The sequence below is a fragment of the Nyctereutes procyonoides genome, unplaced genomic scaffold, assembly GCF_905146905.1.
Source record: "Nyctereutes procyonoides isolate TBG_1078 unplaced genomic scaffold, NYPRO_anot_genome, whole genome shotgun sequence".
Lineage (NCBI taxonomy): Eukaryota > Metazoa > Chordata > Mammalia > Carnivora > Canidae > Nyctereutes > Nyctereutes procyonoides.
In genome coordinates, this window is record NW_026575020.1 from 37976472 (window position 1) to 37997132 (window position 20661).

The 20661-nt window shown below is 43.9% G+C and overlaps 1 protein-coding gene across 5 annotated transcripts; it reads right to left on the reverse strand.

The window, feature by feature from the left end:
• Window positions 1–573: 573 nt before the first annotated feature.
• Window positions 574–16875, reverse strand: ZNF79 (zinc finger protein 79). Of its 5 annotated transcripts, none has more exons than XM_055317528.1 (5): window positions 15710–16875; window positions 10112–10197; window positions 7760–7892; window positions 7166–7264; window positions 574–1884 (listed from the first exon to the last, which is right to left on the reverse strand). In XM_055317528.1, the coding sequence occupies exons 1-5, from the start codon at window positions 15723–15725 to the stop codon at window positions 713–715; spliced, it is 1506 nt and encodes a 501-aa protein (XP_055173503.1). In that variant the 5' UTR covers window positions 15726–16875; the 3' UTR covers window positions 574–712. The 5 variants fall into 5 exon arrangements, with proteins under 5 accessions (XP_055173503.1, XP_055173494.1, XP_055173511.1 ...); XM_055317519.1 differs by lacking the exon at window positions 15710–16875 and adding an exon at window positions 15121–15574; XM_055317536.1 differs by lacking the exon at window positions 15710–16875 and adding an exon at window positions 15448–15573.
• Between the last annotated feature and the right edge of the window lie 3786 nt (window positions 16876–20661).

Here is a 20661-nt window from a genome sequence, read left to right on the forward strand (position 1 = left end):
CTGAGGGATTTCATTGGCTCAGCCTGTTCTCTTCTGTTTTTTTTTTTTTTTTTAAATACAGCATACTTCATGAATTGTGTGTCCTTGTGCAGGGGCCATGCTAATATTCCAATTTTAGTACGTGTGCTGCTGAAGCAAGCCCTGGGTGTTTTCTTTATACAGTAGTGAACACTCAAACACTCAAACATCTCACAAAGTAGAGACTGGGCCTAGCAGGGTCTAGATTTTCCTATATAGAGCATTAGAGTGGATATCCCTTCCCTATCCCTGATGAGACTAGCATGTGGAATCTTTCCTCATTTGAATTACCACCACACACACACACCCCCATTAGGGAGAAATGTCATTCCTGTCCAGTGTTGGCTTCATTCCTGGTCTTTAAGAAGGAACTAAGCCCTTCGCTCCTTGATCACTTACTCCTTATAAACCATGGTTTCTGCAGGGCTTGATCTACAAAAAGCACTTTGGGTCACTGAATAAAGGTATATTTCCAGTATAATCTGAGTTGGTTGTTGATGCTTACTGAGAGCTGAGAGAAGAGCTCCTGAGATTTTCCACTCCACATGCAACATGTAAAATCAGGACTATTTATTAAAGGTACTCCCGCATGTGGCTGAGTTACAGACTGTAAAAGTCCAAGGAGGTCTCTAGATGTTTTTAAACTACTTGCATGTCCTGCTAGATTCCCCACCCACCTTGGTCCTATTTCTGGCTACTCCCCAGCATGGAGTCTCTGGTGTCTAATGAAAGCGGAGCTACACCTGAAGGCCTTCCCACACTCCCTACATTCATAGGGCTTCACACCAGTGTGAATCCTCTGGTGCTGACTGAGGGAAGAGCTCTGGTTAAACGCCTTCCCACACTCATTGCACTCATAGGGTTTCTCTCCTGTGTGGATTATATGATGGCGAATAAGGGCTGAGCTCTCACTGAAAAATTTCCCACACTCGTTACATTTATATGGCTTTTCCCCAGTGTGGGTCTTCTGGTGGATTATGAGATTAGTGCTTTGGCTGAAGGCCTTCCCACACTCGCTGCACTTGTAGGGTTTCTCTCCTGTGTGAGTCCTCTGATGATTTGTGAGGTTTGCACTCTGGCTGAAGGCCTTCCCACATGCACCACACTTATAGGGTTTCTCCCCGGTGTGGATTCTCTGATGCTGAATAAATGCGGCACAGTAACTGAAGGCCTTCCCACACTCGCTGCACTTGTACGGCTTTTCCCCTGTGTGGGTCCTCTGGTGGTTTGTAAGATTTGCGCTGTGACGGAAGGCCTTCCCGCAGTCACTGCACTCATAGGGTTTTTCTCCAGTGTGAATTCTCTGATGCTGAACAAGGGCTGAACAGTCACTGAAGGCTTTCTCACACTCGCTACATTTGTAGGGCTTTTCTCCAGTATGAGTTCGCTGGTGTTTTGTGAGGTTTGCATTCTGGCTGAAGGCTCTTCCACATTCGTTGCATTTGTAAGGTTTCTCTCCAGTGTGAATCCTCTGGTGCTGAATGAGAGATGAGCTCTGGCTGAAAGCTTTCCCACATTCATTGCACTCATAGGGTTTCTCCCCAGTGTGACTCTTCTGATGCTGAGACAGGGAAGAACAATAACTGAAGGCTTTGCCACATTCACTACATGTATATGGTTTGGCTCTGTGGGGCTTAATTATAGGGGAATTCTTTTTGAAGCTCCTTGTATGTGTTTCCCATTTCTGGGGTCTCACTTCTGTAGGAACTCTCTGTTGTGGAGAAAGGACTGGTCTTAGGTTGAAGCTCTTCCCCAGGTCGCTGTTCCTGTGATCTGACTCCCCAGGGGGCAGCTCTATATTTGTGTCTTGGGATGAGTCTTCAGAAATGTCAGGCTCAGATGGTGATTCAGACATAATCTTCCAGTCTGAAAAATATTTAGAAAAGCATTTTCCCCCTTTGGTGGAAGAAAAGGTACTACTGAAATACAAAAGGCTGATGGAGTTTGGCCAAGCTCTGGTGCAGAGGAGGTCTGATGCTCCACCCCTTTCACCCAGAACAGCTGCCCCACATTTCAGTTCTAAACTGTAAATACTGACCAAGATGGCTCTTCAGATACATTAGGACGGTTTAGTCCCTTTCCTAAGCTGCAAGGGATACAGAAGTTTACCTAATTGCCCTCAGATGCACTGCTCCCTTCCTTATTTCTGCCTTTGCTCTGCTTTGGCAAGTACTGGGGATTTTCCACTTGCCTTCTTAGTCTCAAAATTCTTGGTGTGGTTTTGAGCAATCAGCTTACCAGGTTTAAATAATTCACTTTATAAAGCTCATGATCAATGCAGCCAGATCAATGCCAGCCAGATGAATTTTTTCACCCATCAAATCAGCCCCAAACTGGTTAATTCTAGAGTACTGGTAGGGGTGCAGCATTCTAAGATCGTACATACCTGTACAACCTTTCTGGATAGCAATCTGGCTGCGTGTGTTAAAGAGTCTAAAATGCCAACATGAGGACTGCACCTGTAAGAATTTATCCTAAGGAATTAATGAGAAATTACACAAATCTGTGTTGACAAAAGTACTCACAGCATCATTTGCCGAAGAAAAGCAAACACCTAAATGTTTAGTAAAGGAACGACCACACTATGGCCAATATTATTATTTAGCAATCAGAGGTCATGTTTCTAATGGGTACACTCTAGTTCCTTCTGCAGAAAGGTATTTATTGAGAAAACACTGCGAAGATACACGGTGTGAATGCAAGCTATGTTGTCTGGATAGTGGCATCAGGGGCATTTTTATTTCCTTCAATGCTTATCTGTATTTTCTAATGTTCTCCACTGTCAGTATTATAATAAAAGTTACAAAAACCTTTCAAAGAATATGCAGTGATAAAAAGAAACATAACTAAAAAAACAAACATAACTGCTAAATGAAAAAAGGAGCGTGTAAACTTAACACTTCTACTTCAGAAAAATGTATCGCAAGCTCTGGTCTGAGCCTTCTCATTATGGGGCCTCTGGCTGACTCAGTCACTTGAGCTTGTGACCCTTGATCTCAGGGTCATGAGTTTGAACCTCACTTGGGGGGGTGTAAAGATTTTGTAAAAAAAAAAAAATCTTTAGAAAACAAAAAGATGTATCACTGCATTTTATTGTATGAAGAAGATGCAAGGGACCTCTATCTATGTGGTGGGATGATAGGGGACCTTGATTTTTATCCTGTTCCAAATCTCAAATTAACATCTTTTTCACTAGAAAAAAAGTTACTTTACATAGAATAAATAACATTGCTTTTATGATCAGAAAATTGGTCTTTTTTAAAAGAATAATTCTTAACCCTTTTTGGGATCACCCTCATTTTAAGAGAAAACTTTAAAATGTGACTAATGTATATTTGGAAACTAAAACATAAAGTCCATGGAGCTTTGTCTTGGACACCGGGGCTTGTACGTAGGGGGTGAAGTTTCAGGGATGGTTACAGAGCTCTTCCCTGCTTTTCTTTTTTTTTTTTTTTTTCCTGCTTTTCACAAGGGTCAATTTTCCTGAAGATTCTTTGGGCTTCTATCTTTTCTCTCAGAGGAGAGAATAACAAGGTTAGTTCTGGGTAACCTTTATTTGAATTTCTATATGGAGTCTTGACCCAGATAGCTTGGGTTTATTATTTTTTAAAGATTTTATTTACTCAGAGATACAGAGAGGCAGAAACATAGGCAGAAGGAGAAGCAGGCTCCTCGCAAGGAGCCTAATGCAGAACTCGATCCAAGGACCAGGATCGCAACTTGAGCCGAAGGCAGACACTCAACGGCTGAGTCACCCCGGCGTCCCAGATAGTTTGGGTTTAAATCTTGGCTCCACCTCTTACTAGCTATGTGATTGTGGGCAAATTTTTATAGATTTATTACCTGCAAATGTAGCTTTCACAGAATTGCTGCGAGGATTACAGGAGTTAAAACACATAAGGGACCGAAATGGTACCCTGAGGGACAGTTAAATGTTAGATGAGTGCTTGTCATTATCTCAGGCTTTCCTTGTGAACCTTCTTAAATGGTTTCCCATACAGCAGATTTCCCTCCAGAGCACTTGTGTATTAATGCTCAATCTACCATAAGCACAGGAGTCCCCATTTTGGGTTCAGGGTATCTCCATGTAGTTCAGTATTTTTTTTTTTTTTAAGATTTTATTTATTCATGAGAGACAAGACAGGGAGAAGCAGGCTCCATGCAGGGAGCCCGATGCAGGACTTGATCCTGGGACCCCAGGATTATGCCCTGGCTGAAGGCAGGCGCTAAACCGCTGAGCCACCCAGGGATCCCCTGTAGTACAGTATTTGATCATGTGTGGCTTTGACAGCTTCTACAACTTGACCATCTATTGGAGAAAAGATGGAAAGCAGTGGAGGGAGAAAGGAGCAATTCAGGAAACTGGTGCTCCTGAATTGTTCTCCCTCAGCCCACCTCCTCTCCACCTGGCTCCTGTAGGAGACTAAGGAGTTCAAATGTGCCCCAAACAGAACTGAATCTCCCTTTCAAGCCAGTGTCTGCTCAGCATTCTGCTCAGGCTACAGTCATCCTTATGCCCCTACCCCCTCACATCCAGTTCACTAGCACATCCTATTGGTTTTAATACCTCACATGTCCTGAATCCTTCCTACCTGCTACCCCGTCTCCCTGGAATCTCAGCAGCAGACTCCTAACTGATCTCCAGGCTCTTACTCTTGAACCTTGGAAGTCTTATTCTTCACATGCAATTTTAAAACACATATCAAGTATTGTCCCCTCCCTGCTCAGAGCCCTGAGGGCTTATCTTAGTATGTGAAGAAAATCTGAACACCTCACATGGCCTCTAAAGTCCTGCATGCTGTGTTCCCTGCCACTCACTCTCCCTCTGCTTACTAAGTCCTAGGGGTTTCAAGTCAAGCTCATCCACAACTCAGAGCTTCAGCACATGCTGTGTCCCAGATCGTTTCTCTCCCAGACATTTACACGGCTGGCTCATTCTCGACTTTCAGACCTCAGCTCCAATGTCACCTTCTCCGAAGAGGCTTTCCTAGTCATCTGACTTACAAGAGCCCCCCCACCTCCATCTGTATTCCCGTTCTCACCTTTGTACCCCGTCACTATTCTCTTATCCTGCTTTCCTTCACAGCACGCCTCACCATCTCACATTGTATCAGTAATTTTATTTATCCATTTATGTTCCTGACATCGCAGGATGTAAGCAGAGACTATGTCTTGTTCTCTGTTGTACCTTCAGTAACTAAAGCAATTCCAGGCATTTACCAAATGCTTAATGCTTATTTGTTGACTGAATGAGTAACAAATTCAATGAGAAAAAGGCAAATTGGGCAGCCTGGGTGGCTCAGTGGTCTAGCGCTGCCTTTAGCCCAGGGCCTGATCCTGGGGACTGGGTCCCACATCAGGCTCCCTGCATGGAGTCTGCCTGTGCCTCTGCCTCTCTCTCTCATGAATAAATAAAATCTTTAAAAAAAAAAAAAAAAAAAAAAAGAAGAAAGGCAAATTGAGCAGCTGTGCCTGGGGACATGTCAACACCCACAGCAGAAGCTCTTAGAGCAGGCAGTGAGGTGAAAGGTACTTTAAAGACCCAGGTCTGCCATCGTGGCCAGGATGGGATGGGGTGACGGAGGGCTCTGAAACCAGTCCGTGGCGGAAGAGCAAGGCCCAGGTTGCTCTGTGAATCTCAAGGCAGAGATGCAACCCCATGGAAGCAGGGTATTAATTACTCCAACAGCCAGATTTAAACTTTCCTTAAACTACTGAACGATCATATAGCTAATACAGAACTCCATCACTGATAACTTTTTTTCATGCATATTAGTTTGTAAAATAAGATTTTGTTATCTACATTTTTTGATAGAGACAAGCGACCACATAATTTAGTGGTTTAGTCTGAGTCTGTGTGGTTCGTAAATAGCAAGCCAGGACCTGAAAGCCCATCTTTCACAGGTCCACATCCAAACCTGCCAAATTTATACCAAAATTCTAATACCTCACAGCGTGGACCCTTGGTGCAAACACCCCTTCTTAAGTTCTGTTTCTAGTAACGTGCTGATCTGACCTTTTTAGAGTCTTGAAACTCTGAAGCTGTGATGAAAACTTTTTCCAGAAAAATGCAGCCACTGCGCTAGCCATGTAACAACACATTCCATCTCTGAAGTTCTATACAAGGGTGTAGAGCCTAGAATAAAAGGCTGTGCATGATGCGGGCAGCAGGGCCTTGAGAAGGAAGCAGCAGGACCACTGAGGCTCCTATAAAGGCAATATTTCAGCAAGTCTGAGCGGTGCCTGGCTAACAACAGGGATGAGGGAATGTGTGACAGGCTGTTTAGAAAGAGGACAGTAAGATGGGAAGGAGAAAGTTCTGATCAACGTGCAGAAAACCTACCAGAGGCTTTGTTTTCACTGCCCTGCAGCAACAATAATAAGAAATGAAGATGTAAAGCACTAGGCTGTTTTTAAACAAATTTAAAGCTTTATCACCTTAAAGTTATTAGGTTCATTTACACTTCTGATGCTTTAAGCCTCAAAATTTCAAAAGTGGCTGGAACCCCAGGAAAGTTACTGAGGCACTGCCAGAGGTCACATATCCACAGGGGCCAGAGCATGAGGGTGGGGGTGCAGTGAGCAGCCTTGGATGAGAAGCAACGGATAAACACAGCAACTATGGCTTCCCTTTTATCTTTCCTGAGGTTATCAATATCAGCCCTTTAGGAAATTCTAGCAGGGTCTACAATGTAGAGAAGGTGGGGAGGGAATGTGGGGAGAGAGAGGATCCAATTAAGGACCAGAGAGGGGAGTAGCAGTAGGTGTCACAGCTGGAGGTATGGGCAAAAGAGTGCACCTGAGAGCCTCAGTGAGGTGAACTCCAAGCAGAGAACGTGCTGGGCCAGCAAAGAGGCCATTCTCTCAGAGGCCAGCACCACCACCTATGGTCCTAAACATCCCCAGCCCAGGTCCCAAACACCCCCCAACATGCCAGGAGGAGTTATGGAATCAGCCAGACCTTGTTTTGAACCCCAGCCACACTACTTTCTAGCTGTGAGGCTCTGAACCAGCAAGACAGCCTCTTTCAGCTTTAGTTTCCTCATCTGTAAAATGTGGGGTTGTTAAAATAACCAAACGCACAATGTGTTATTTCCAAAAGGCTTTTGCTCTCAAGACTCACTGGTTTTAGTGCTTGTTCACTTACCGGGACAGGTACTCCTTAGGCCTCCTCCTTCCAGCATCCATGGGCCTTCTTCCCTTTGTTCCGACTGGGAGTTCATGCCAGGCTGGGAAACCGGAAGTCCTGGTCAAGGGCATAACAAGTGCTATAGAAATTTAGATTAAATAGCCACCCAGAACTCAGGGGAGGGGGAAGCAAACCAGTTAGGTCATTTATTTCATTCATTCAGCAAATATTTATTGAATACTGTACTTGGTCCCAGGCACTGGGGATGTAGCAGTAATTAAGACAGATGAGATGCCAGGCTGGGGACAGGCTGGGGTGTTAAGCCCCAAAAGCAAGTTATTTAGAAAAACAGAACTTATTGAATAAGGAGGAGCTGGCCTGAAGGTCACACCACCCCTCCTGGAAATAAGAAAACACGGAGCTGCAGTCTTGCAGGGAGCAAAATGAAACTGCCTATTTCTCAATTCAGAATGCAGAGGCCTTTTACTATAGGGAACTGGGAAGAAACATCATCCCTCCAGTGTGTTGGAGCAACTCGGGATCACTCAACCCTGGGAAGTGCCACAGATATTCAGACCTGAGTAGATTCTACATTTCAAATGGCTTCCTTACCCAGCAGGACCAGATTCCTGACATTTTCTGGTATCCCTTCCTTGAACCTTGGAGTTCCCCTTGGAGCAGGGATCAAGGGTCTCCAGCCATGGTGGGTCAGAGCTGCAGTCATGGTGCCAAAGGGCATGGTTCCCTAAAACAATAAGCACATTCCTTCTCACCTGCAGGCCAGAGGATACCACAGAGGACTGCACAGCTCAAGAGAAGCATTTACTGATCACTTCCTATGTGCCTGACACTAAACTGGATACTGACACACACACAAAAAACAGATACAGTCTCTTTTTGTGTTTACAACTCTCTCAGACTTTATATATAGAGAACACACATACAGCTACTTCTATGTAAAAGAAGGAACCGGACACCAGTGCTTGGGAACGAAAAGAGCCCATGTAGACAAAATAAAATTAGAATGTCTAAGTTTATGCAACGAGCTATCAGAAGGAAATGTGAAAGCTCAACTTTTCAGAGTGTTTCACAAGTATTCCTGTGAACCTCGATATGACACAGTACAACAAGGAAGGCAGCCATGTAGGTGGCCACCTGCAATAACATGTCAGTGAAATGGGCAGACCAGCTGCCAGGATAACAGAGAAGGAATCCTGCATGGAGGATGGACGAAGACCACAGAGAGAAGGTGATTGCTGAGCTGGCCTGGAAGAAAGGTGGTCAGATGGAGAAATAGGTTATCTGAGGCAGGGGACGCCCCAAGAGCACAGGCACAGAGGAGAGAAGGTCCTTGCGTCTGTTTTCTGTGCAAGTAATGGTACCTCCACCCATCTCATGGGCCACGTCAGAGACCTGAAGGTCACCCTCCCCTCTCCTGCAGCTCCTCACAGACCACTGCTGCCTTCATCTTCCTCCACAGTATCATGAAAGTTCACACATGTCTCTCCACGGCCCTGTCACTGCCTTCTTTGAAGCCAGCATCATTTTCCAAATTACCATCTCTAATTTTACCTGTTCTTCCAATCCAGCCTTTATACTGAGAAATGCAGTACAACAGGACAAGAGGGTCATCTTTGAAAACTATGAAATATTTAAAACATTTGGGTCATGTTATGACAGGCAAGAGAGTAAAAGCCACCATAAAGATGTAAGTGTCATGAACTACATAAGAAATGGTATGTAATTCACAAAGAAAAACCTGTAGGAAGTATGAGAAGAAACGTAAAATACTACAGCTATGAGATGTTAAAATAACTCAGGGTTAATACATAATAAAAAACAAAACACAGGTATGAAGAACTGAGCAATTTAATAAATAAGATTGAACTAATATCGCCATCAAACCCCGCGTTCTGCCTTTATGCTATAACTGGCTGCTCTGGGTTGGCAAAAGTCACACTGTCCCCTGGAGCACAGGCAGGCTGAATGAGCAGACAGAAAAACCAAAGTGACAATTTTGGAGTGTCTAAGAAAATAAGATCCGAACACTTTCAATATAAACAAGAATGGAAGGAAATAAATTAGAAATTCAACTCAAGAGGTTATAAAAGATTGAATTTTAAAATAAATCTGACAAACGTAAAAGCAAATAATTAAGAAAGAAAAATCTGTGACTAAGAGAACTGATGAGAAAAATCCAAGCACAAACTTTCTGAAAAGGAAAAGAAACAGACCAATACCTAGTCTAATGTGGAAAAAGGGGGAGAAGACAGTTCCTATCCTGGTGGGACTATGCAATGGAATACACTAGAAATGATTCTGTAGAATACTCTTAATAGAAATGGGAGAAATATTCATCACATTTTGCGAAGTGGAAATAAAAGAAGGTTAAAAGGAGGACAAAACCATTTTGGAAAAGTAGAGAAGGAAAAATATGGGGATGCCTGGCTGGCTCAGCTGGTGAGGTATGTGACTCCATCTCGGTGTTCTGAGTTCAAGCCCCATGTTGGGTGTGGAGATTACTTAAAAATAAAATCTTTTTTTTTTTTTAAGATTTTATTTATTCATGAGAGACACACAGAGAGAGAGAGGCAGAGACACAGGCAGAGGGAAAAGCAGGCTCCATGCAGGGAGCCCGACATGGTACTTGATCCCAGGTCTCCATGATCACGCTCGGGCCGAAGGCGGCGCTAAATCGCTGAGCCACCCAGGCTGCCCTAAAAATAAAATCTTTAAAAAAATAACCCCCTCCCCCCCACCCCACCGAAAAAGAAAAGAAGAATATGACTGAAAAGATGCAAATGAAAATGTTTAAGTGTATCATTTCTCTATGGGAATAAGGATGAGTTTTTGGGTGTGTTTTCTACAATAAACATGAATTTCTTTTGTAATTAAAAAACAAAAAAACTCCTTAATATTAAAAAAAGGGGGGGGGCTGCCTCTCAGAGGAAATTTAGAACTTACCTGGGCTCCAACTGTGAGACTAGCTGCCATTCCTTCATTTTCTATGGTTTCCTCTTGGGGAAGGGCAGGGTCTGGAGAAGGTGGCTCTGGAGAAAGGGGGAGAAACCAATGAAGCTCACAAGTTACAGCTCGTCAAGCTAGAGAGTTTTATATTCTCATTTTGAAGAAGGGGGTTCCGAGGACATTGCCGGTTACAGGGCAATGGGGCTGAATCTGCAGACCTGCCAGAGGCTACACATTTCCCCATTCCCCTTCTTACTTCAGAAATCCCATCAATTCACTCAGACACAGGGAGTCATTAGACTAACAGACTCTCAAGTAGCAGAGCTCCCCTATTTACTAGCAGTGTGCAAATCCTATAACCTTTCCAAGTCTCATTTTTCTCATCTGTAAATGGGAATGATAATCCCTCGTAAAGTTGCTGGGAAGATGAATGAAAAATGCAGACAAAGCAGTTGGTACAATGCCTGAAGTGTAAGTACGTAGTTTACAACTATTACCTACTGCTGCTGAGTTCATTTGGAGATTTAGGACATTTGCCAAATCAAGAGAGGTAATGACCAAGTGGGATTCATTGCAGGGATGCAAGATTAGTTCAACACAGAACAATTAATCTGTATTATATACCAAGGTAATAAAAAGGAAAAGACTCCACAAAGAGCATTTCAGTGAACACTAAAAAGGCCATTTTGCAAAATCTGTCACCCTTTCCTGGTAATACCCATTCAATTAAACTAGGAAGAGAAGAGACCGTCCTCAACCTGGCAAAAGGCAACTACAGAAAACCCAGATTTACATCATACTTAACAGTGAAGAACTGATCCTTTCCCCTAAGATCAGGAACAAGACAAGGATATCTGCTCTCACCACTTCTATTCAGTATTATACTGGAGGTTCTAGTGAGGAAAATTAGGAAGGGGGGGGAAAGGCATCTGGATTGGAAAGGAAGAAGTACAATTATCAGTATTTGTAGATATGATTTTGTATATGTAAAATCTTAAGGAGGGCGCCTGGCTAGCTCAGGCGGTAGAGCATGTGACTCTTCATCTCAGGGTTGTTCAAGTCTCACTATGGGTATGGAGCCTACTTAAAAAATAAAAACAGACTTGCTAAAAAAGAAAAAGTAAATAAAAAGAAGAGGAAGAAGAAGAAGAGGAGGAGGAGAAAATCTTAAGGAATCCACCAAAAAAATCCTATGACAGCTAAATAAGTTCAGCAAAGTTGCAAGATACAAGGTGGATATATAATGAAAAGACAACCCAAGTAAGTTTGGGCAAAGGATTTGAACAGACATTTCTCCAACTGTATTTCTATACACTAGCAATGAGCAATTCAAGAGTGAAATAAAAAAAAAAACCTCAATTCCATTTGCAAGAGCATTAAAAGAACAAAATACTTAAGAATAAATTTAACAAAGGAAATGTAAAACATGTACACTGAAAGCTACCAAACACTATTGAAATTACAGAAGATCTACATAAATGGAAAGACATCCTATGGATTCATGGATTGGAAGACAGTAATGCTGCTATGGCAGTACTCACCAAATTAATCTACAGAGTCAATGTAATCCCTATCAAAATACCAGCAGACTTTTAAGTAGGAATTGATTAAGCTGATCCTAAAATTCATCTAGAAATGCAAGCGACTAAGAAGAGCCAAACAATCTGGAAAAAGGACAAGTTGGAGAACTCACATTCACACTATCAAAACCTTGTACCAAGCAACAGTAATTAAAATAGTTTGGTTGGGACACCTGGGTGGCTCAGTGGTTATGTGTCTGCCTTCGGCTCAGGCAGTGATCCTGGAGTCCCGGGATTGAGTCCCACATCCCACGCTTCTCCCTCTGCCTACGTCTCTGCCTCTCTCTCTGTGTGTCTCTCATGGATAAATAAATAAAATCTAAAAAAAAATAATAATAAAAAAAATAAAATAGTTTGGTACTGGTATAAGGATTGAAATACAGATCAATGGAAAAGAATGGAGAGTCCAGGGATCCCTGGGTGGCGCAGCGGTTTGGCGCCTGCCTTTGGCCCAGGGCGTGATCCTGGAGACCCGGGATCGAATCCCACGTTGGGCTCCTGGTGCATGGAGCCTGCTTCTCCCTCTGCCTGTGTTTCTGCCTCTCTCTCTCTCTCTCTCTCTGTGTGACTATCATAAATAAATAAATAAAAATTAAAAAAATATTTAAAAAAAAAAAAAAAGAATGGAGAGTCCAGAAATAGATCCATATATTTTTGGACAATGATTTTCAACATGAGTCCCACCCAAGAATTAAATGGGGGAGAGTTTTCAAAAAGAAGGTGCTAGGACAAATGGACTCTTATCTCACACCACATGTAAAAATTAACTCAAAATAGATGAAAGACATATTTTTTTAAAAAGATTTTATTTATTTATTCATGAGAGACACAGAGAAAGAGGCAGAGACATAGGCAGAGAGATCCCCGGACCAGGATCACGCCCTGAGCCAAAGGCAGATGCTCAACCACTGAGCCACCCAGGCATCCCTAGATCAAAGACTTAATTATAAAAGCTAAAACACCTAGAAGAAAACTTAGGGGGCAGCCCCGGTGGCGCAGCGGTTTAGCGCCGCCTGCAGCCCAGGGCGTGATCCTGGAGACCCTGGATGGAGTCCCACGTCAGGCTCTCTGTATGATGCCTGCTTCTCCCTCTGCCTGTGTCTCTGCCTCTCTCTCTCTGTGTCCTTGCGAATAAATAAATAAAATCTTTAAAAAAAGAAAACTTAGGTATTAATTTTTATTACCTCTGATTAGGCAATGGGTTTCATAGCTATGAAACCAAAAGCACAAATTACAAAAAATAAACCGAATTTCACCAAAATTAAAAACTTTGTGCTTCAAAGGAGACTATCAAGAAAGTCAAAAGATAACCACAGAATGGGAGAAGATGTCTGCAAATCATCTATCTTTTAAGGGTCTAGGATCCAGAATATTTAAAGAATTTTTACAACTCAGAAACAAAAGACAAATCACCCAATTAAAAAGCGGCAAAGGATGTGAATAGATTTCTTCAAGAAAGATGTACAAAGAGCTAGTAAGTACACGAAAAGATGTTCATATCACTAGTCATTTGAAAGTGCACATCAAATAAATATGAGATACTTCACATTCACTAAAATGGCTAAAATAAAGATGGAAAACAAGTCTTGATGAGGATGTGGAGAAAAAGAACCCTTGTACATTGCTACTAGGATTGTGAAAGGCCTCAGTCACTAGGGAAAACAATGTGGCAGGTTTTCAGAAAGTTAAACAGAAGTACCATATGACCTTGCAGTTCCTCTCCTAGTTACACAAACAAGAGAAATGAAAACACGTCCACACAAAAATATGTGCACACATATTCACAGCAGCATTATTCACAATAGCCAATACTGGAAGCCACCCAAATCCTCACAACTGAGGAACAATATGTGGTATATCCACACAATGAAATATTATTCAGCCATAAAAAGGAATGAAGTACATTCATCCATGTTACAACATAGATACCTTGAAACATTATTTTAAATGAAAGAAGCCAGACACATATATTCTATGATTCTATTTTTATGAAATGTCCAGAATAGGCAAATCCTTGAACATTAAGTAGAAATCCAGAGAGACTAGGGGTTAGAGGGAATGAGGGAGTGATGGTTAATGGGTATGGGCTTTTTTTTTTTTCTTTTTTTTAAGACAGAGTGTGCAGGGCAGCCCCGGTGGCACAGCGGTTTAGCGCTGCCTGCAGCCCGGGGTGTGAAACTGGAGACCCGGGATGGAGTCCCATGTCGGGCTCCCTGCATGGAGGCTGCTTCTCCCTCTGCCTGTGTTTCTCATGAATAAATAAATCTTTAAAAAAAAAAAGTGTGCAAACACGCAGATGGGGGCGGGGAGGAGAGGCAGAGGAAGAGAATCTTAAGCAGCTCCACGCTCAGCACAGAGCCCCATTCCGGGTTTGATCTGATGAAATGGGTATGGGCTTCTTTTAAGGGTAATGAAAATGTTGTGAAATTAAGTACTGGTGATGGTTGCACAACTTTGAGACTATACTAAAAGCCACTTTATTGTAGACTTTAAAAGTATTATGGCATGTGAGTTTTCTCTTAATAATAATAAAAAAATAGTAGAGGTAGTATAGCCCTCAAAAAAGAATTACATAGGTCTGGATACTGGTCTTAGTTTAGACCTTATGTTACTGAGTTGTACCTGACGCCATTGTACCTTCTTGTCCTCTTTAGCAGTTACCAAAGGAGTACTAGGAGGATGAGAACCATCCTGCTTGTTCCCAAGTCTCTGGGGGAAGACAACACCAAATTCTGGATGTGAAATTGCACTTGAAGAGTTACCAACCAATACAGGGACCTCTTGATCTAGAGGAGGATGGCACAGGCCTCAGTGGTTAAGATTCTATATACATTTGCTCTATTGATCGTTCAAGATGCTTTCAAACACATATTATTTTATTTGATATTTATAGTTCTTAGAGGTAAGCAAGGTAGGAAACGTTATTTTTACCCTTTCCTCCATGAAGAAACACGAGTTAAAAACCTAACTGGTACGTCATCACTTAGAGAGGATCCTGGCCTTCTGATTCCAAATCCCCAGTTATCCTCTTGGACTTTACAGTCCAACTAGGTTGAACTGGCCCTCAGTTCCATGTGGAGCCAATAGGCTCCTGTTCTGAGACTCCCTGGCTGCTTTGAAGATCGGAAACAACGGGAGACCCTGGATCGTCCCATTTTTCCTTTGCGGGGTCCCTTTCCCTCGACTCATAAATACCATCAGTCCATCAAGCAGATTGGGGTAAGTAGGATACTCAGAGATTATTCAGGCCTGAGCGCCTCCTACGTTCCTGATCCTAAAATGCTTTACTCAAAAAAAGGCTCATCCTCAACCTCTTGAGGAAAGGAGAGCCGCAGAGTTCTGGTCCCGGCCACAGAGCTGCATTAGTGGGCAAGCTGGAAGGAGAAGCCGGCTCTCCTGCAAACCTCTCCTTTCACTACTCCTCACCTCCTTCCTCCAGCATTTGGGTCCCACCTCGCACCACCGCCTCCCAGCAGTTCTCTGAGCCCCAGCCGCGCTCTGCTGGCCTGCTCTGGCTGCTCCCAGGCTGGACTCTTCCTCTCTCCTGCCTCTCCCGTCAGAGGCCGAGTCTGAGCCTGCGAGGCTGAGCCCTGGGGAGCTCGGGTCGAGCCCGTCCAGCCAGGTCTCTCCGTCTCCCCAGCGGCAGTCAGGCCTCGCGGCTCGGGAGTTCGTGGCGCAACCACCGACTGGCTCTCAAGCAATAGGCCGTGTGGAAAAACCCGCCGCCGGCTACCCCAGAACGCTACAGGTTACCATCACGAGCTCAGAAACTGCGGTCGGAGGTACTGCCAGACGCCAGGCCCAGCTCCCGCGCCCGAGGACGCGCTCCAATAGCGCCACTTCCGGTCATGCGTATGGACCTCCTCGCCCCACCGGACTCCATTTCCCAGAAGTCTCCCAATTTAGCTCCTGGTCACAATCTTTTCCTCTGTGCTAGGTTTGCGACCCGCGCACCCCTGTGGACCGTACTTCCCAGAGAGGCTCCGCCTCTTCTGCTTCCGGAATCTGTTCCTACCATGCTTTGTCCACATGCGTTTCAGGTCCACCGGAATCCCGTGGCTGGGGCCTCTGAAGCGGGGAGGCAACTTGGCCGCGAAGGATCCTGGGAGCGGTGGTTCTAGCGCAGGCGCAGACCTACGCTGGCGCTGGCTGCTTGGTTTCAGCTGGTCTTCGCCGTGGTTCCGCGTTCACCGTAGCTGGGGTCGCGGGGGTCTTCTCGTAACGCGATCTTCGGCATCCTCTGGAGCGGTGTGGAAAGTTTGGGAAGAGTGAAGGCAAGGAGGGAGGGGCCCTTCATTGTGAACAGTGCAGCCAGGGCTGGTGCCCTGGAGCTCGCAGAAGCAAAAAATCTCTCCGCGGGAGAGAACTTGCGCGGTCATTTCAGGGATCGGAAGCCCGGAATGGTGTTACAGCGTCCCATCAGCACTATTGTGGGAGGAGACTCCTAGATATTCTGTCCCTTGGAGGCTGCCGTGCTGTGCCAGAGGGTATTTCAGTTGGCTTCCTCGGAGGGCTGAGGACGCTTTCCCCTCTTGCCTTGTTGAAAATTATTCGCTATTTGGGCAACTTTCTGATCACTAATTCAGTTCTGAAGCATTTTGACGTTAGGAAGATGGAAATGTGTTACCTAGGAAGCAAAAAAGAGTTTGGAGTTCCTGAGGCCGTGCATTTTGTACTGCCTGCCCCTTTCAGCCCCAGCTGGTTGCATTTTTGCTGGAAGAACTATTTGAAGTTTGTGGGTCTTCTCTGAGTCTTACCGGGATTTATTCCATCAGACAAGCCACACCCACTGATCTCTACCTTGGGCTGCTGCATATTTGGGCTCAAAGATTTGAAGGCCCTAAGTCTGGGATGGACCTCCTTGGGTTCAAATCAAGGAGTGGGCAGGGCTGTGTTTCTTCTGGACACTCGGGGAGAATCGCTTTCCTTGCCTTTTCGTGCTCCTGGAGGCTGCCTGCCTTCCATGGCTCCTAGCCCCCTACGGTTGGTGCTGTTCTGCCCATGGCCACAAGGCCCGGCAGGTGCTAGCCCCAGAATGTCCAGTGGGCAGTAGCGGGTTTTCCTCAGTCTCGGGATCCCAACCAGGGCCACTGGGAGGTAGCGGAGTGCTTCACTCCTCAACTGGTGCAATTCCGCTTATGGTCACTGGGTGTCGTCAGGGCATTCCTTGCCTCAAGAATGCAGACGTCAGGATTTTCCCTGGGGCAGGGATGGGAGGTGGGGTGGGTGTGGGTGGTGGTGCTGATTTCTGCTTTGGGAGGGGTAAAGCACTGCTTCTGCTGCTGCACCTGTCCGTTGGGGAATGTTCCATCTGCTGTCCAGGTCCTGTACCTGATGCTGCTGGGCTGGGCTTCTGGGGTGGATTCAAGCCTGTCAACGGGCTGGCTCTGGTCCCTGAAGCATCTAGTGCTCTGATGAGGAGACCCAAAGGAAGTCTTAAGGAAACCTCTGAAAAATGTGTGCCCACAATCATTGGTACGACTAAGTGGATGCTGGTAGCAGTCAAGAGATGGTATGAGTAGGAGTTGCTGAGGAATCAGGATAGGAAATAGAATACGAACAGAAAAATGTGTAAAGATTTCACATGTCCCTTTGGGGCACCCCTTGAGCATCACACCTTGCACACAACTCCCAATCTTCACCACAGCCTCAGCAGCTGACATCGATTGAACACTTACTCTTACCAACCTTAGTTCTAGGTGCTTTAAAAAATTCTTTCATCCTCACAGCAATCCCATAAGGGAGAGAGCATCATTATACCCATTTTATAGATGAATAAAGTGAAGCTCAGAGAGGTTAAATGACTAGTCTAGGTCACACAGGCAGTGAGTAGTATAACCAGAATTTGAACTAAGCCCATTGCCTCGTAACCACCATGCTGCACTGGCTCTGGACCTTGGGTTATGGAGGGAAGAGGCCAAGGTGGAGTTGAAGCCACACTAATGTTTTCCTTGCCCACAAGTTTAACCATTTCCACTTCCATCACCATCACCTCCATCTCTTCCACTTTACCTCTATCTCTATCCATCTCACTTCCATCTCTGTCTACCCCACCTCCATCTCTTCCACATCACCTCCATCTCTATTTTCTGTCTCTATCACCGTCATCTTTTCCATCTCTACCATCTCTCTCATCTCATGCTCTCATTTCTCTATCACCTCTATCTCTCATCTGTTCCATCTCTTTCATCTTGCTAACTCTAAATGTAGTAGCAGAATTATAAGAAAATCATAAGCAGTCTGAATATGGAACAATGTGAGGTTGATTTAAGTTCTGATTTATTTTAGTTCTGACATATTTAGACAATGAAATACTCTTAATTTGTTGAATTTAACAAATATTTAAGCACCTGCTCTTTGCCACACGCTATGACTTTATGGCAAACAAATCATTAGAAGAATGAAGAGAGCTTCCATTTCAAGCTGGTGGACTCAACTCCCCTTTCTCTTCCTCTAGTTACCACTGATATGACAGGGAAGATGCATAAAGGGAACAAAACTATAAGAGCACTGAGAACAGGAGTCGAGGTAGGGCACACATACCAGCCACTGTAGTAAACCCCCCCACCGTAGTTCTTCATTCCTAAGTATGGGCAACCAAAGTTCCCCAGATTCTTGAGCTAAACCAGCAGCATAAAAGAGAAAGACTAAGACAACTGGATTAATTGAAATCAGAAAAGCAGAGACTAGAAGACAACTTTCAAAAAATTAAAATGAACAAATGGTTTTATTCATGATAGTGAATACCAAGTGCTGTTGAGGATGTGGGGCAACTGGAACTCCTGTATGCAGATGATGGGGATGCAAAATGGTACAACCATTTCGGAAAACCATGTGGCAGATTCTTAACAGTAGTTAAACATAAACTTACCATAGGACCCAGTAGTTCCACTTCACACAAAGATTTGTATGCGAGTGTTTACAGTGGCTTTAGTGATGATAGCCCCAAATTGGAACTAACCCAAATGTCCAGTGGAACACTACTCAGCAATTGAAAGAAATGAACCACTGATGCACACAGCATGGATACATCCTAAAAGCACTCAGGTAAGTTGTAGAAGCCAGACACAAAATACTACAAACTATGTGATTCCATTTTATAAAAGTCTAGAAAATGCAAAGCTATAGAGACGACTGACTGCAAATGGACACGAAGGAACATTTAGAGGTGGTGAAAGTGTCCTATGTCTTGTGTGGTGGTGGGTACACAGCTGTGTATACATTCGACCTAAGTCATCAAATTTTTATGCCTACAGTTGTTGACTTTTATGCTATGTAAATAGTGCCTTAATAAAGCTCATTTTAAAAAGTGAATATATATCTTCAGGGAAACCCCAAAAGGCATTTCCATCATAAAGAAAAGTATAGGGTGCTATAAAAAAGGACTATATAAGATGTAATTGAGGGACTCCTGAGTGCCTCAGTGGTTGAGCCCGTGGGAAGCCTGCTTCTCCTGCCTGCCTATGTCTCTGCCTCTCTGTGTCTTTCATGAATAAATAAAATCTTTTTTAAAAAAAGATATAATTGAAAATCATTGTCAAAGCACCAATCAAAAGAGGGCTGGAGTTGTTAAGATCTCAAAGTAGACCTCAGAACAAGAGATACTATGAGGGACAAAGAAGGTCATTTCATAATGCCAAATGATGAAAACAATCAGAATATAACAATCCCAAATGTGCACGCACCTAGTGATGAGCTCCAAGGTGCCTGAAGCAAAGTCCAACAGAAGTGTAAGGAGAAACAAATCCACATTCATGGGTGGAGATTTCCACTCTTGTCTCTCAATAATTGATAGAACAAGTGGACAGAAAGTAAGGATGTAGAAGACCTGAACCACTCTATTAGACAACTGACCTAATTGACATTGGTGGAATACCCCGCCCAACAATAGAATGCAGTTCCCAGCCTAATTGGTGGGCCTCTATGTAGGCACTAAGAAAGAGAATGTAGATGCTGGGCTATTGCCATGGAAGGCGTCCCTGCACACGCATGTGACCTCGCTTCTGGAAGGCCCTAAGGAATTCGGACTTTGCTAAGGCTGAAAGTTGTCCTGTTAGCACATTTTATTGAAATCAGAGCAGCTGTTGCAGAATCTTCCAGAAACTCTCCCCTCTGCTCTGTCCTGGACCCCCTCTGCAGTTGCACTCCCCTACTCCCCAGTCTCATTACAAGGCTTAATAGAAAATGCCAAGGTGGGTGCATGTGAGGGCTATACAACCCTGGAAAAGAAAGCAGATCAGAGTGGGAAGCATGGCATCCTACTTCTGTGTGGTGCTGCTAGAAAGGATGTGTCCAGAGGGAGATCTTTCAGGATAGAACCAAATTCTTCTTCTTTTTTTTTTTTATTAAAGGTTTTATTTATTTATTCATGAGAGACACAGAGAGGCAGAGACACAGGCAGAGGGAGAAGCAGGCTCCATGCAGGGAGTCTGATGTGAGACTTGATCCCCAGAGTGGGATCACGCCCTGAGCCAAAGGCAGACGCCTAATTGCTAAGCCACTCAGGCGTCCCATAGAACCAAATTCTTAAAAGAAGTTAACTCTGGAAAGGTATGGCTATGAATAATTATGGTATCATTTATCCAAATAAATGAGTTAAAATTTGTAAAGTGCTTAGTGCAATGCCTAGCAGCAGATGGTTAACTATTTTAAATAGTTAATTATAATATAAAAAATAAAAGCATAATTTTTATACTAAATAAATCTATTTTTCAGTTTTCCTACAGTAAACATTATGTTCCTTGTATAGTGGATAATAAAGGTAATTTGTAAAAGATTTCTGACTCCATTAAAGTCAATAGAAAAAGAAACTTTTATTGTTGTTATTAATGAGATTTGATGACTAATGATCCAGGGGACTGAGCTGAAGAAAGGAGCCAGAAATGACCTACATGGGCCAAGAGTAGCCTGGCTGACCATGAGAAAAAGGGAATCCATGGGTGTTGTTGATTGGACCCATGAACAGGG

Bases quoted from the DNA above. Each gene is read 5' to 3' on its own strand.
- ZNF79 (XM_055317528.1), bottom strand. The intron at 7,893-10,111 runs GTAAGTTCTAAA...TTATTGTTTTAG, and splicing joins GTCTCACAGTTGGAGCCCAG to GGAACCATGCCCTTTGGCAC. The intron at 7,265-7,759 runs GTAAGGAAGCCA...GCCCTTGACCAG, and splicing joins CAGGAATCTGGTCCTGCTGG to GACTTCCGGTTTCCCAGCCT.